At 44.5% G+C, this 13,032-nt stretch overlaps 1 protein-coding gene across 1 annotated transcript in view; it reads right to left on the bottom strand.

Annotated features, from left to right (window-relative positions):
- Positions 1-13,032, bottom strand: part of HCN1 (hyperpolarization activated cyclic nucleotide gated potassium channel 1) — a 313,939-nt gene that overhangs the window by 79,274 nt on the left and 221,633 nt on the right. The window contains 1 exon segment of the mRNA XM_028521854.2: positions 10,102-10,320. Within this exon segment, the coding sequence (XP_028377655.1) occupies positions 10,102-10,320 (219 nt within the window).

Genomic DNA, 13,032 nt, shown 5'->3' with positions numbered 1-13,032 from the left:
GCCTCTTCCCTTTGTGTGCAGTTACCTGGGCTTAGAGCTGCCCAGTTAGACTAAATTCACCAGCCTCTTTGAGTAGCAACATGGATTCAGTTCTCAATGAAATGTGAGTAGGGTGACATGTGTATCTCCCCCAGTCCCTCCCTCTTGTCATGAGCTACAAGAGGGTTCTTCAAACAGGCACAGCTTCCAATGGGGACACAGGAACCGGCACTCTGGGACAGGGGCTCCCAACAGGTGGTCTCCAGACCAGCAGCAGCAGCAGCAGCACCTGAGACCTTGGAAATGCAAATCCTCAGCCCACCCCCAGAACTCATGAGCCAGAAACTCTGCATCCATCTGAGCAAGCTCCCCAGGTGACGGATACCTATGAAAACTGGGGGAGCACTGGCCTAGGGGGTAGTGGAGGGAGTACCCTTGGGAGTGCCTGTTTTGAAAATACCCCCAGGAGCAGCGCCGCACCAGTGACCTGGCCTCTATCGTACACAGTTTATTTGTGCCATCACCTCGTTCTTTAAGCAACCGAATTGTTAAATCTCTTTCTTCAACCGCTCAGCATTTGCCCTAAGTAGCAGTTATTCCACCTGGGATGGCCTGTTTCATACATCCACCCTGTTTAATAGTTCCACTTGCTAACATTGAAATCCTACCCAGATCTTTGCAAGTGAGCGCCAGCCCACTTGCCTCATGCCGGGCCCACCGGGCTGTTGCTGCTGTCCTCTAACTGTTGGAGACGCTGCTGAACACTCAAAAAATGCAAGTGGAATCACAGTACTCTTCCACTTCAGACCCTCACTAGAATGTCACAGCGTTTTGGCTAAAATGCAGATGCTCAACTAGACCTACGAGGCTGCACCTAATGGGACACATGTCAACCTCTCCGGCCCCATCCAGAGTCACTCCGTGTTCCTCTCTGCTCTCGTCACACTCGCCTTCTGTTCTGGGATCCTGGCCAGTGTCCCCCTACCCTCCCTCCCCTGGGAGCTCCTTCCTGCACCACTCGCTTCACTGTCTTACTTCCACTCACTGTTCATACCTCTCTTTAAAGATCGTTTTTCTTCTCCCCCACCCCAATGCATCCCATCATAAAGTCAAAGCCTTAAAAACCCTTATCAAGCCTTCACTCTCCCTTTCATGACACTTCACCAGTTTGTAATCATTCGTTGCTTCCTGTGAGTGCTGTTATTGGGTGTCATGCCCCGCCCTTCCTGTGCCCCCCCCCCCCCCCCCGGGCCCACAGAGAGCTGCACGAGGGAAGAAGGGAGCGTGCCTGCTCGCTCACACCGCGTGCAGAGCATCTGGGACCAGGCCGGGCACCGTCAGTCCATGTGCATTAAATGCATAAAACGTGGATTATTTGAGACTCAGATCACATGAAATCTCATCTCCTAAGACTATTTGGATCCCTCGTCCTTAGAGAAGAATGTCATTTCCAGTGGTTTCATTAATCAAGAGTGTCCCTATCTCCTTAGAAGGCCGAAGTTCCTGTTCCTGTTTGTATTAATGCTTCCATCGGTAAGCATTTATGAAGTGATCTGTTTGATCTTGGAATCTTACAATCTAAGTTAGGGATCCATCCTATGTCACACACTGCTGTGATTTATTTTCTGAAAAGACAGCTTCAATTACTACATAGCTTTGCTACATCTTTGCAAGGGGGGGGTCATCCTTTTCCTAACTATAATCTCATCACTTCAGCATCCCCACCTACCCTTAGGTGGGCCATAGCCCAATCTCATTTCATGCTTTCCCCAGCAGGGTAGATTTTTGCTTCATTCAAACAGGCCATTCCGTGTTCCCCATGCATATCGGCCTCTGGGCTGCCCTTGTGCACATTTATTTCCATCTGCCGGGAATCTTCTCAGAATTAGGACTCGTTTCTGGGCCATTTCTCACATGGTGACTACTCTGCCTGCGGGTTTCCTCCATGATCTGCAAGGCCCGTCGCAAATGGATCCCCGTGATCTGACTACACAAATGCAAGTGATCTGCAGGGATTCCTGTGGGTCCTTCTCAGGCGGTAGATCCCTCGGGGCCAGCTCTGCCCTCTGACTGTGCTTCGCTGTGTGTCCACGTCTCATGATACAGGGGGCGTAAAGGGGACACAGCAAACACAGCGGAAAGAGAACTTCATGGAGTACGTTCAAGTGAAAACTCGAACATTTCTAAAAAATCAGAGCTATACGTTTATCAATACATAAAATAGTGGGAAATGCAGCTCTAGTTTACAGCCACTAAAGAGGCTGCCAGATGGGCAACAGACAAACAATGTCAGCTGTCAAGCACTAAATGGAGGACCGGTGAGGACAAATCTTTAGCACTTTGCACACACCCGAAACCATGAACACCTACAATAAAGACGCAGGAAGTCTCAACGTACAGACTGTACAGAGAGCACTGCTGAGTAAAAGGGGACACCATGTCTCCCGGTGGGAGATATTAAAATACAAAGGCAGAAAACCAGGGGCATAAAATATGTACAATTAGCAAAATTCTGTGTTTCTCCTTAGTTAAAATTCACAGCCTCAGACACCCTCCCTTTCCTGTGCCTCTCTTTATAACAGTGCTTATTTAAAGTAAAACATTACTTCCCAGCCGAGAGTGCCAAGTGTCATCTCTCTGCCAGGAGCCTGATTCCGGAGCAGGGCAAGTCGTCATGTGACGCAAGCCCAAGGGCCATCTACCGCGCGGCGGTTTTCCTGGGAGAAAGTCCCAGACAGTCCCTGTCCTAGGGCGTCCTGGCCTGAGAGCGTCTGGTGGCACTAGCCAGCACTCTGACACACCAGAGCGCAACACATTCAGCTCCGAGGAAGAAATGGGATAGGTGTAGAGTGGGCAATCTTTCCAGCTCACTAAGGAATGTTGGGGTGTGTGCTCATGGCACCCTCATTTGTAAAGGAAGGAAGAAAGCTTTTACGAAAAAGAAAGGAAAACAAGTGAAGCATTTTGCTGAGTGCACCGGGATTTAGAGCTATGTCTCCCCCCCTAAGAATGTTGCTAATGAAAATGAGGGAATCAAACTATTTTTCACTTAGGCACTGGACTGCTGTGATCTTCCATGGTTAAGGTCAGTATAACATCCAAGTCTCCTTGCTCTCTGAAGGTAAATACTATGATAGTCTGCAAAGGCAATAAACCAGATTAGCAGGTCACCTGTCTAAATGTCATGATATAATAAAGTTTGCAAAACAGGAAGTAACTGTTTTTCTTTATTACTTTAAGCTGAATAATGAATTACTTATAAACCATCGTGGCCAAGCCTCCAGATGTTTCTCTTTGCTCTGCCGTTACTCTGGTCACAGAGTTTTTGTTGTTGTTGTTGTTGTTTTTAAATAAAAGACTCAATTATATGACAGCAGCAACTACCTCTTCCATCCATCCTGCTGAACACGGGGTTCCATCAATCTGCCACCAGAACACACTTCTGATCAACCCAGCAGCTAAGGGATCGCTTAAACCCTAATCACAGACACTTATAGGGAAATCGAGGCCAGGGTTCCAGAGGGGAAAGCATATTGAAAATTCAGTTTCTAAAAAGTGATCTGTGTTGAAGCTACACACACACACACACACACACACACACACGCCACCAATTTCTACAGAACCTGAGGCAACGTGTTTACAATACGCTTATCTGCAAATAAATGAACAACATAGCATATATTTTAAAAAGATGCTTTCATGTATACTCAGGTGGCAGCATTCAGAAAAGTTCAAATGATGAGCTCCTCTTTTTGCTTGTCAGAACAAAGGCTGGAGCCTGTAAACACTCTCACTCCTCATCGTCCCATCTGAGTACCGCTGCGTCCTCAGCATCCCGGTACCAAGGTTATTCTGCGTGGGGCTGAAGTACACGTCAGCATAGACAGGGATCTCCCCATCATGGAGCTTGTGCTCCCCCTGGACAGATGGAATAGACACAACGAACAGATCCCTGCAGGCTGGAGTGACCAGGGAAGATGTCACAGCCTTCCAAAGAGAAGGGCAAAACTGGAACCACACAGAAAACTCATGTCTTCAGTGTGACCTTTTCTCCTCTCTTTCCTTTGGACTGAAACTGGCCTCCCCCAGCACCCTGACTCCCGGCCTCCTCCCCGTCACAAGGCCACTCCCTTCATCATTCAGCCCTCAGGACACTGAGGTTTTGGCTGGTGTCAAATTACCTTGGGACAGAGCCTTCGGTCTGTTGACCACAGAGATAGAGTTTCAGTCAACCTAGAAATGACATCCAGGCCTCAGCTGTGTCTCAGCTCCAGGCCCAGAGAGAGGGAAACCCCAGGAAGCAAGGCCACGGCTGAGGTCAGGGCCAGGTGCAATGATCAGCTACCTCTCCCCCGGAAGCAACCCATCAAGAGGAACCAAGACCCTGACCATGACCCTGACCATGACCTTAACTCCCTAAGTCACCATAATTGATGATTTCCCTTGCATCACTAATCCCCTGGAAGCCATCTGAGAGCCAGGTCTTTGAGCACTAGTTCACCTGTGCCCTGGGGGGATGAGCTACTTCCTCAACTGATAAACCCTTGCTTCTTGCCTTCAAATTCCTGTTTGCATCTTAATTGGGCCTTGATGTGGGCAGGCAAACAGACCCCTTTAGTCCAGTGGCAGAACCTATGTAAACACTGAAAGGGGGAACAGTAGGTAAGGGGGTAGGCTGAAGGGTGTGCAGGGCCAGAGCATCTGATTAGCTGAGAGAACAGTAACTGTCTGGCTGGAAACGAGAGAGTGCAAATGTCAATCTGACACTCTTCCTCCACCACCCCGATTCTTCCGGAAGGGCACGCTACCAGGAACCACGTATCTGACGCACAGTCACTTGATTTTCAATGACCTGAAACGCGCTTTATTGCAAATGGGATTTGAGTGGACTGGGAAGGGGAGCGGGGCTCGGTGCCAGCCCTTTGTCTCTGGCAAGACCACTCGCGTAGTCGAATTTAGAAGATTAGACTGGCTCAAAAGGGAGAAGCAATTTCTTTGGAATAAGAAATGAATGTGATAGTCCTGACGCTATCCATTCATTTACAAGGGGAGGCTCAGCACGTGTGGATTAGTCATTTAAACCGGGAGAAAACGTTTGCCTGAACTGATGGGATTTAGGATATTACAGTTTCGGCATGATGACATAAAGCCGCATAATTCAATATGGCTTCATACACGATTACACATAACTCACTTGGATGGTGGGGAGACGACTCACGTGAAATGGTACCTTCTCCTTCCAAAGGGCCTCTGATGGGCATCATATAAGCTTTCACAGAGACGGACAAAGTTTTATCATTTTGTCCTTCGGGGTAAATGTCACACTTTAGTTTTTATCATTGTTAAGTTGAGACTAATTTAAAAATTTTATAGGACATAATCAGCAGTTGAAGCCCAGAGTAGCAGTGGCTGCCCTCGTGTGTCCTTACCATTGCAAAGCACAGGCTTTTATTTTTTATTTTTTAAAGTTTATTTATTTATTTTTAGAGCGAGGGGAAGGGAAGGAGAGAGAGGGAGAGAAACATCCATGTGTGGTTGCCTCTTGCATGCCCCCCACTGGGGACCTGGCCTGCAACCCAGGCACGTGCCCTGATTGGGAACCGAACCATGACCCTTTGGTTCGCAGGCCCGCGCTCAATCCACTGAGCCATATCAGCCAGGGCGCAAAGCACAGGCTTTTAAACGACAAATTCCTGCACCTGCCTTGGATGTGTACACTCACTTCCTGGGTACAGGAAGCTATTCAGAGTATAAAGGTGTTTCAATTTGATAGGTTCCCCCATCTAATCAGAGTGATTCTGTGGTCATACTCAAAGTTCACATTAAAACTCTCCCATGTACCTCGAGTCTACCAAGGTGAGTTGAAAATCTCTTCCTCTAAATTCCTAATGTCTTGTGTTAAAATCCTTGCTTATTACAGTGGGAAAATTACACACCTAAAAGCTGCTATTTCTGTCATTATTTGACAGGAAAGAGAATGACAGGTCTCAAAATAATAGTAGGCTTCCCAGAGGTGTCTGGGTGTAAGAGCTAAGATGATTAAGATGCAGTAGTGTGAAGACATCGGCTGGTCAAGAGTGATTTCACCTCAGGATGAGAATCACTGCCCAAGCAGTTACATACACACACACACACACACACACACACACACGTGTGTACATACACAGTAAGTCATACAGACATGTGTGTATATATCTGACTTGTTAGCATTATCTGCACAAAGTCAAGATAAAGAAATGTGTAAAGGCTGCAAGATTGGAACGTTTTCTTTCTCGAGTTCGCTGAGGTGCTCAGCTGAGGGTCTGTATAAGGGGTTTGCGCACACGTGGGTTCACAGCTGTAAATGGTGAGCCGAGAATCAAGATTCTGGGAGGGTTCAGTCTCATCAAAGCTCCACAGAGGTCAGAGGTCAGAGGTCAGAGTGAGAATTTTTGTGGCAGGGCCCGCGAGCAGATTTCTTAGCAGAAACTGATTGCTCTTGCTGCGAGTCCCTTTCCCAAGTCCTTTAGGGGTCGGGGTGTGGGACGGTCACCTTCAAACACTTGACCTGTGGAGAGAGCTTCAAGAAAACCACTTAGGGGTCTTTGAAATGCTTTCGCATTGTTGGGACACATTAGCCTGGGGTCTGAGTGCCATCGAGATCACACAGATGGCCTGTGGACACTGAGGTGTGACTCCTGCCAAGAACTGGAGATCAATGAGATGCTGGCTGTCACTGCTTCGGTGGAGGAAGCAGCCGAGGGCCGAGAGGTGGGCAGAGGGAGGAAGGCCTTGCGCCAAACGATATGAGTGCTGGAGGAACAGCAGAATGCTATACCTAGGAGAGAATTCTGCAGCCAGAACTCACCACTAGGTGGGCTGAATACCGGTGCATCCTGAATGACTACTATAACATGCATTAGTTAGATCTTGCTTCTTTCACATAAAAAATATGTTGCTAAGGGGTATATGGAAATGAAAACAATGCCATATTAATTTATCAGGCCTCCATGGCAGATGGTTCCAAACACCTAATGACAAATGTTAACTACACGATAAGAGATTCCTCACCAAGGTCAACTTAGAATTCTGCTATGACCCAGAAATCTCACCCCCAGTATGCTTGTCCTCTATGAAGCACTCCTAAGATCAAGAAGTTAACAGGTAAAAGGGGTCAAATACATGGTGACAGTGAGGAGATTTGAGTCTGGGTGGTGGGCATAGGATGCAACATGCAGATCATGTATCATCAAATCGCACACTTGAAACCTGCACCACCTTATTAACCAATGTCACCGCAATAAATTTAACAAAAAAAACAAAACATGATGACTTAGATTATGGTAAACATTGCAACAGCTTTTAAAAATAAATACCCATGACTATATCAGTGAATAAATTGGGTTTCCAAGTTAAGCTTGGTTTATAGAGTAGACCTAAAAACACAGAAATGGTAAGTCATTGTATAAATGATACAATGTTAATAAATACAATCCTGGAAATTGGAGACTGGTTTCTTTTTAAGAAAATATGTGGACAAAAAGGAGGTCAGAAAAGAGCATTTTTATGAAAAGAAATATCAACTAAAAGGGAACAGTTTAATAGAAACACACACTGTGTTGTAGTTTTATATTAAATACCCATAAGTTTAGCCCAAATGCTTTGAGATACAAATCAGCATTGTATCAATTCTCTTCTTCTTCACTATGGGCTTTGTTCTTTACAATTGAAATGGAGGCTTTATTTTAAAATGAACCTTGAAACAATTCTGATGGTTCATTATTTCATCACTTCGGCAATAAAATATAGCTACATGCAAAAAAAAATGAAACCACCAACTTCCAGCATACACAAAAATAAACTCAAGATGGATAAAAGACAAATATAAGTCATGACACCGTACTAGTCCTAAAAGAGAACACAGGCAGGAAAATCTCAGACATTCCATGCAGCAATATTTTCACCGATATGTCCCCTAGAGCAAGGGACACAAAGGAAACGATAAACAAATGGGACTTCATCAAAATAAAAAGCTTCTGCATGGCTAAAGAAAACATCAGCAAAATGAAAAGAGAACGAATGGTATGGGAAAATATATTTGCCAATGATCCCTCAGACAAGGGTTTGTTCTCCAAAATATATAAAGGACACACATGACTCCACTCCAGGGAGACAAAGAATCCAATTAAAAAATGGGCAAAAGACCTGAACAGACACTTCCCCAAGGAGGACATACAGAGGGTCCAGAAACATGTGAATGGATGCTCAGCATCACTAGCCATCAGAGAGATGCAAATTAAAACCACAATGAGAAGCCACTTTACACCGGTCTGAATGGCTGTCATTAACAAATTAACAAACACCAAGTGCTGGCAAGGGTGTGGAGAAAAGGGGACCCTAGTGCACTGTTGGTGGGAATGCAGACTGGTGCAGCCACTGTGGAAAACAATATAAATTTCCTCAGAAAATTAAAAATGGAACTGCCATTTGCCCCAGCAATTCCACTGCTGGGATTATATCCTAAAAATCCTGAAACACCGATTCAGAAGAACCTATGCACCCCAATGTTCATACCAGCACAATTTACAATAGCCAAGTGCTGGAAACAGCCTAAGTGCCCATCAGGAAATGAATGGATCAAAAAACTGAGGTACATTTACACAATGGAATTCTATGCAGCTGAAAGAAAGAAGGAGCTTATACCCTTTGCAACAGTGAGGATGGAGCTGGAGAGCATTATGCTAAGTGAAATAAGCCAGGCGGTGAAAGACAAATACCGTATGATCTCATCTACAAGAGGAACCTAATCAACAAAACAAATAAGCGAGCAAAAATAGAACCAGAGACTTGGAAATAAAGAACAAACTGACAGCGACTAGCGGGGAGTGGGGAGGGGGGTAATGGGGGAAAGAAAGGAGAAGGGTCAAGTCAAGGAACAGGTATGAAAGACCCATGGACAAAGGCAACAGCGGGGGCCAGGGGAAGCGATTGAATGTGGATGGGGGGGTACACAGGGCAGGGGAGAGTAATGGGGAAAAATGGGAACAACTATAATTGAACAACAATATAAATAGATAAACAAACAAACAAACAAATAAATAAATGTTTAAAAAATACCCACTTGCTGCTGTAATAGTGGCAGCCGTATAAGTAAGTACCTTCGAGGGAAATGAAGTATGTAGGCTCCCTCTCTCCTACCGTGTCATTACAGTGCTGGGCACCTCTGTAGACGAAACCAAAACCATCTCTGGCTGTTCTGTAAGCAAAGGCAAGTCTAGGCTGCGGTCCCTCGCCAGGGGAAATGTTCTGGAACCACCTGAACTCTTCCTTTCAACCTGCTCTTTGGCAAGGTGTATACTACCTACCCCGTCAGGTTCAACAGGGCCCTGGATAGTAAATTATTTCGTTCTTCCTTCAGAAAGGAAGGAAGTCAGAAAGTCACCCACATTCGGTCAGGAACACGGGTGCTGTGTGATGGCCGGAGGCCTAGCCTCAGCCAAAGTCATGGAGCATATGGAAAAAAATACATGAATAAATCATTGATACATCTGCTTTTACTCTCTTTTTTGAGAAGTCTCGAGCAGGAATCATTTCAGTTAAAAGATGGTGCGTGAGACTGCACGGTAGCAGCTGTTAATATGCAACTGGAAGACTGGGGGCCGTTGTGACGTACAGTAGACGCAAGGGCGCCGTAGGCTCTGCTGAGCACACAGATTAGAATATAAATTATGATCTCGACGGGCGGGGGCCCAGGCGATGGGTGGCTGTCCCCATTTCCTCAGCTGACATTCCCACGTGCGCTCCAGGAGGCTTGATCTAGTGCTAACTAAGGAAATACGGTAGAACGTGAATCGTGTAAACCAGCTTCGTGCATTCTGAAACATATGACTGTTTTTTCCCGTGAATGCAAATTCAGAGTTTTTAAAACAATTATTACTCACAAAAGTAATTGGAAACAAAGAAAAGCTATGAGGAGCCAGCTTGAAGAAACCTCAAAATATCCAAACAGATTGTGTTTTCCTGCTTTAAACATTTGCTCTCGTTACGTTTTTTGATAGAGGCGATAGGTTAGGTAGCTTGAACACGGTTAGTGTTCCATATGCAAAATAGCTGGTGGAAGATACTAGAGACAAAAGCAATTACCTTCTCTTGGTACTGCCGCCTGGAGGAGTCCAGAGACTGGATGAGAGCCGTGGCGTGGCCCACGAACATGGCGTAGCAGGTGGCCCCGACGATCATGCTCAGCATGGTGATCCAGAGGTCGGACATGCTCACCGGGGCCTGGGCTCCGTACCCGATGCACAGCATGTGGCTCATGGCTTTGAAGAGTGCGTAGGAGTACTGCTTCCCCCAGGAGTCATTCTGCAGCGGAAGAGAAGAAAGGAGCCTGAGCCAATGGGGCAGCAGCGTTTACACAGGTACCTGATGCTTTCCGAGGCCTGCCTGGCACTAAGGCATAGAAGTAGTGCGTGGTGAAGATGCGCCTTCCTACTCTGTTTCAGGTTTGTTGTTTTTAGAGCTACAATTACTTTTTGGACAATGGGGTGAGAGTCACATAAAAATGCCCAGGATGAATGCTGTTAGGCTCATTGAAAGTTCCTAGGAAATCTGGCTGTCCTCTAGAAATGCATTTGTTAGCTGAGATGGGTGTGAACCCAAGGAGACGGAAGTATAGGAATTTTGATCAAAACGATGAGGTTTCAATTTTTTAAATCCAAATCGACATATTATTGTAGTAGTCGTGAATCCTATATTTCTTAAATGGAAAAGTAAACATATTATGAAATACTGGTCTGGTAAGTGGGAAGGACTTCCTTGATACCCTCTCTCAGAGTAAGGTACATTCAAATTCAAATGCCAAGGTTGGTGATGAATAAATCTTGTTGGCTTTTGAAAAAAAGACTTAAAAACATAAAATAAAATGGGCAAAATAATAGCTTGGCAAACAGCCTGGAGGGTTTTTCTTTACCTGTGAGGTAAAGAAAAAGCTGACTTCTGAGATTAGTTATTAGATGCAATTTCTGATGTCATTTCAAAATTTTATTCCAAGCTCAATTCTACAAAAATATGCATCAAACTCCCTAGCCCAGGACTTACATAACTTATGAGGCCACCTGCAAATGGAAAGTTTGGGCCTTTCTGTTCAGAACTCAGGAAAAAAACACATTGTTAAAGATAATAATATATAAATATCTTCCTTTAAAGTATGTTATTACTTATAAAACTTGCTGAGGTAATAGCGACAGATGAGTAATAACAAAAGTGTATTTCAAAAGCTAGTATTTTGGTATAATTATATGTACTACAATAAATAATAATACAGATTATTGTGACATCTTGATTGATCACACACTATTTCTGGCTTCCTTTTCTGCAAATTAATTTCTTAGGTCATCAAAATTTATACAATTAGTGATTTCATTTTTAATGATAGAGTTAAAAGTGACATCAGTTGCTTTTGGCTACCAAGGTCACAAATGATTGTCGATACTTTTAATTTCAAGAAAGATCTTTCTGTTCATGAAATTGTTACTGGAGCTATTCAGAGCATTTTGTAGGCTGTGCCAATATTGGGATAAACTTCTGATAAAGTGTTTTAATATATAAGTATTCATACATCTGGAGTTATTTCTTACAGAACAACTTTCTATAAAAACGTAACTTCATATAATTTACAGGTATGTGTAAATGTGATGTTTAAAATTAAACCTTTTATTTGGAGACAATTATAGATTAAAATGCAATTTGTAAAAAATAATAGAAATACATCCTTCACCTAGTTTCTCCTAACAGCTACATCTTGCAAAACTATAATAAAATGTCACAATGAGGAAACTGACATGCACACAATCCAGTCATCTCATTCATACTTCAGTAATTTCCATGTACTCATTTGTGTGTATATTTAGTTTCACACGGTTTTATCGCCCCTGTAGGTCCGTGTATTTGTCAACACAGTCAGGATACAGAACAACTGAATCACAACAGAGATCCCTGACACGCCTTCATATTGAGTTTAAATGTGTGCTGTGGCATTTTCACATTTCCTCTGACATTTCCTGCAGCTTGCTGAGGTCACACGGGAAACCAAAAGCAGTTCCATGATTCATACGGAATCCAGAATTTATGTTTACATAGTCTGTTCCCTTATTCTCAATGACAACAATTTAATTTTTAAAAAATTGTCTTTCTTGTTAGTAATCATGTTTTTAAATTATTTTATTGTTGTTCCAGTACAGCTGTCTGCATTTACCCACCACTCCCCCCAAACCCAGCCACCCCCACCTTCCTCCCATGTCACTCCTCCTTGGTTTTGACCATGTGTCCTTTATAGTCGTTCTTGAAAACCCTTCCCCCCTTTCCTCCATTATCCCCCCCCCACCTCCCCTCTGATCACTGTCAGATTGTTCTTAATTTCAATGTCTCTGGTTATATTTTGTTTGCTTGTTTTGTTGATTAAGTTCCGCTTATAGGTGGGATCATATTGTACTTGTCTTTCACCACCTGGCTTATTTCATTTAACCTAATGCTCTTCAGTTCCATCCATGCTATCCCAAAGGTTCTTGTTAATAATTAGCTCATTTACAGCTTAACATGAAAATGGTCTTACGTCCCATCAAATACGCTGATCTTTGAGTTTAATCTGTATTTCCCGGCTGGTGGATATTTGCTTCACAACGCTGGAGCCGTTTTCAAAACTGGGCACCGTCGTAAACTGTGAAGAATTCTAATAAGTCCCTGATCTGCTTTATGGCAATGCCCATGGGCATTCTCTACTTGGTAGCAATTTATTGATGATGTTTACTGCCTGAGCTCCGCAGGCGCTGTGTTGGAACTTGGGCAGAAGATTTAATATTTGTGTAGACACTGCAGGGAGGGGCTCCTCAAACTGACAGGCAGCTGGCCGCTCACCTGGGGTCCTACCCTGCCGCCTGGGGGAGCCACTCCTCCCTCTGGGGTGGCCACCAGGGCAGCTACAGCTGCAGTTGCCTCTGCCAATCTGGGGAGATCTGGCTGTGCCATGTCGGGGTCACACAGCACCCCACCTGCCTAGGCATGCACAAGTGTGTCTGC

This window comes from Phyllostomus discolor, chromosome 3 (genome assembly GCF_004126475.2).
Source record: "Phyllostomus discolor isolate MPI-MPIP mPhyDis1 chromosome 3, mPhyDis1.pri.v3, whole genome shotgun sequence".
NCBI classification, from domain to species: domain Eukaryota; kingdom Metazoa; phylum Chordata; class Mammalia; order Chiroptera; family Phyllostomidae; genus Phyllostomus; species Phyllostomus discolor.
The sequence above is the reverse complement of the archived record's forward strand: the minus strand, read 5'-3'. Positions and strand labels throughout refer to the sequence as shown.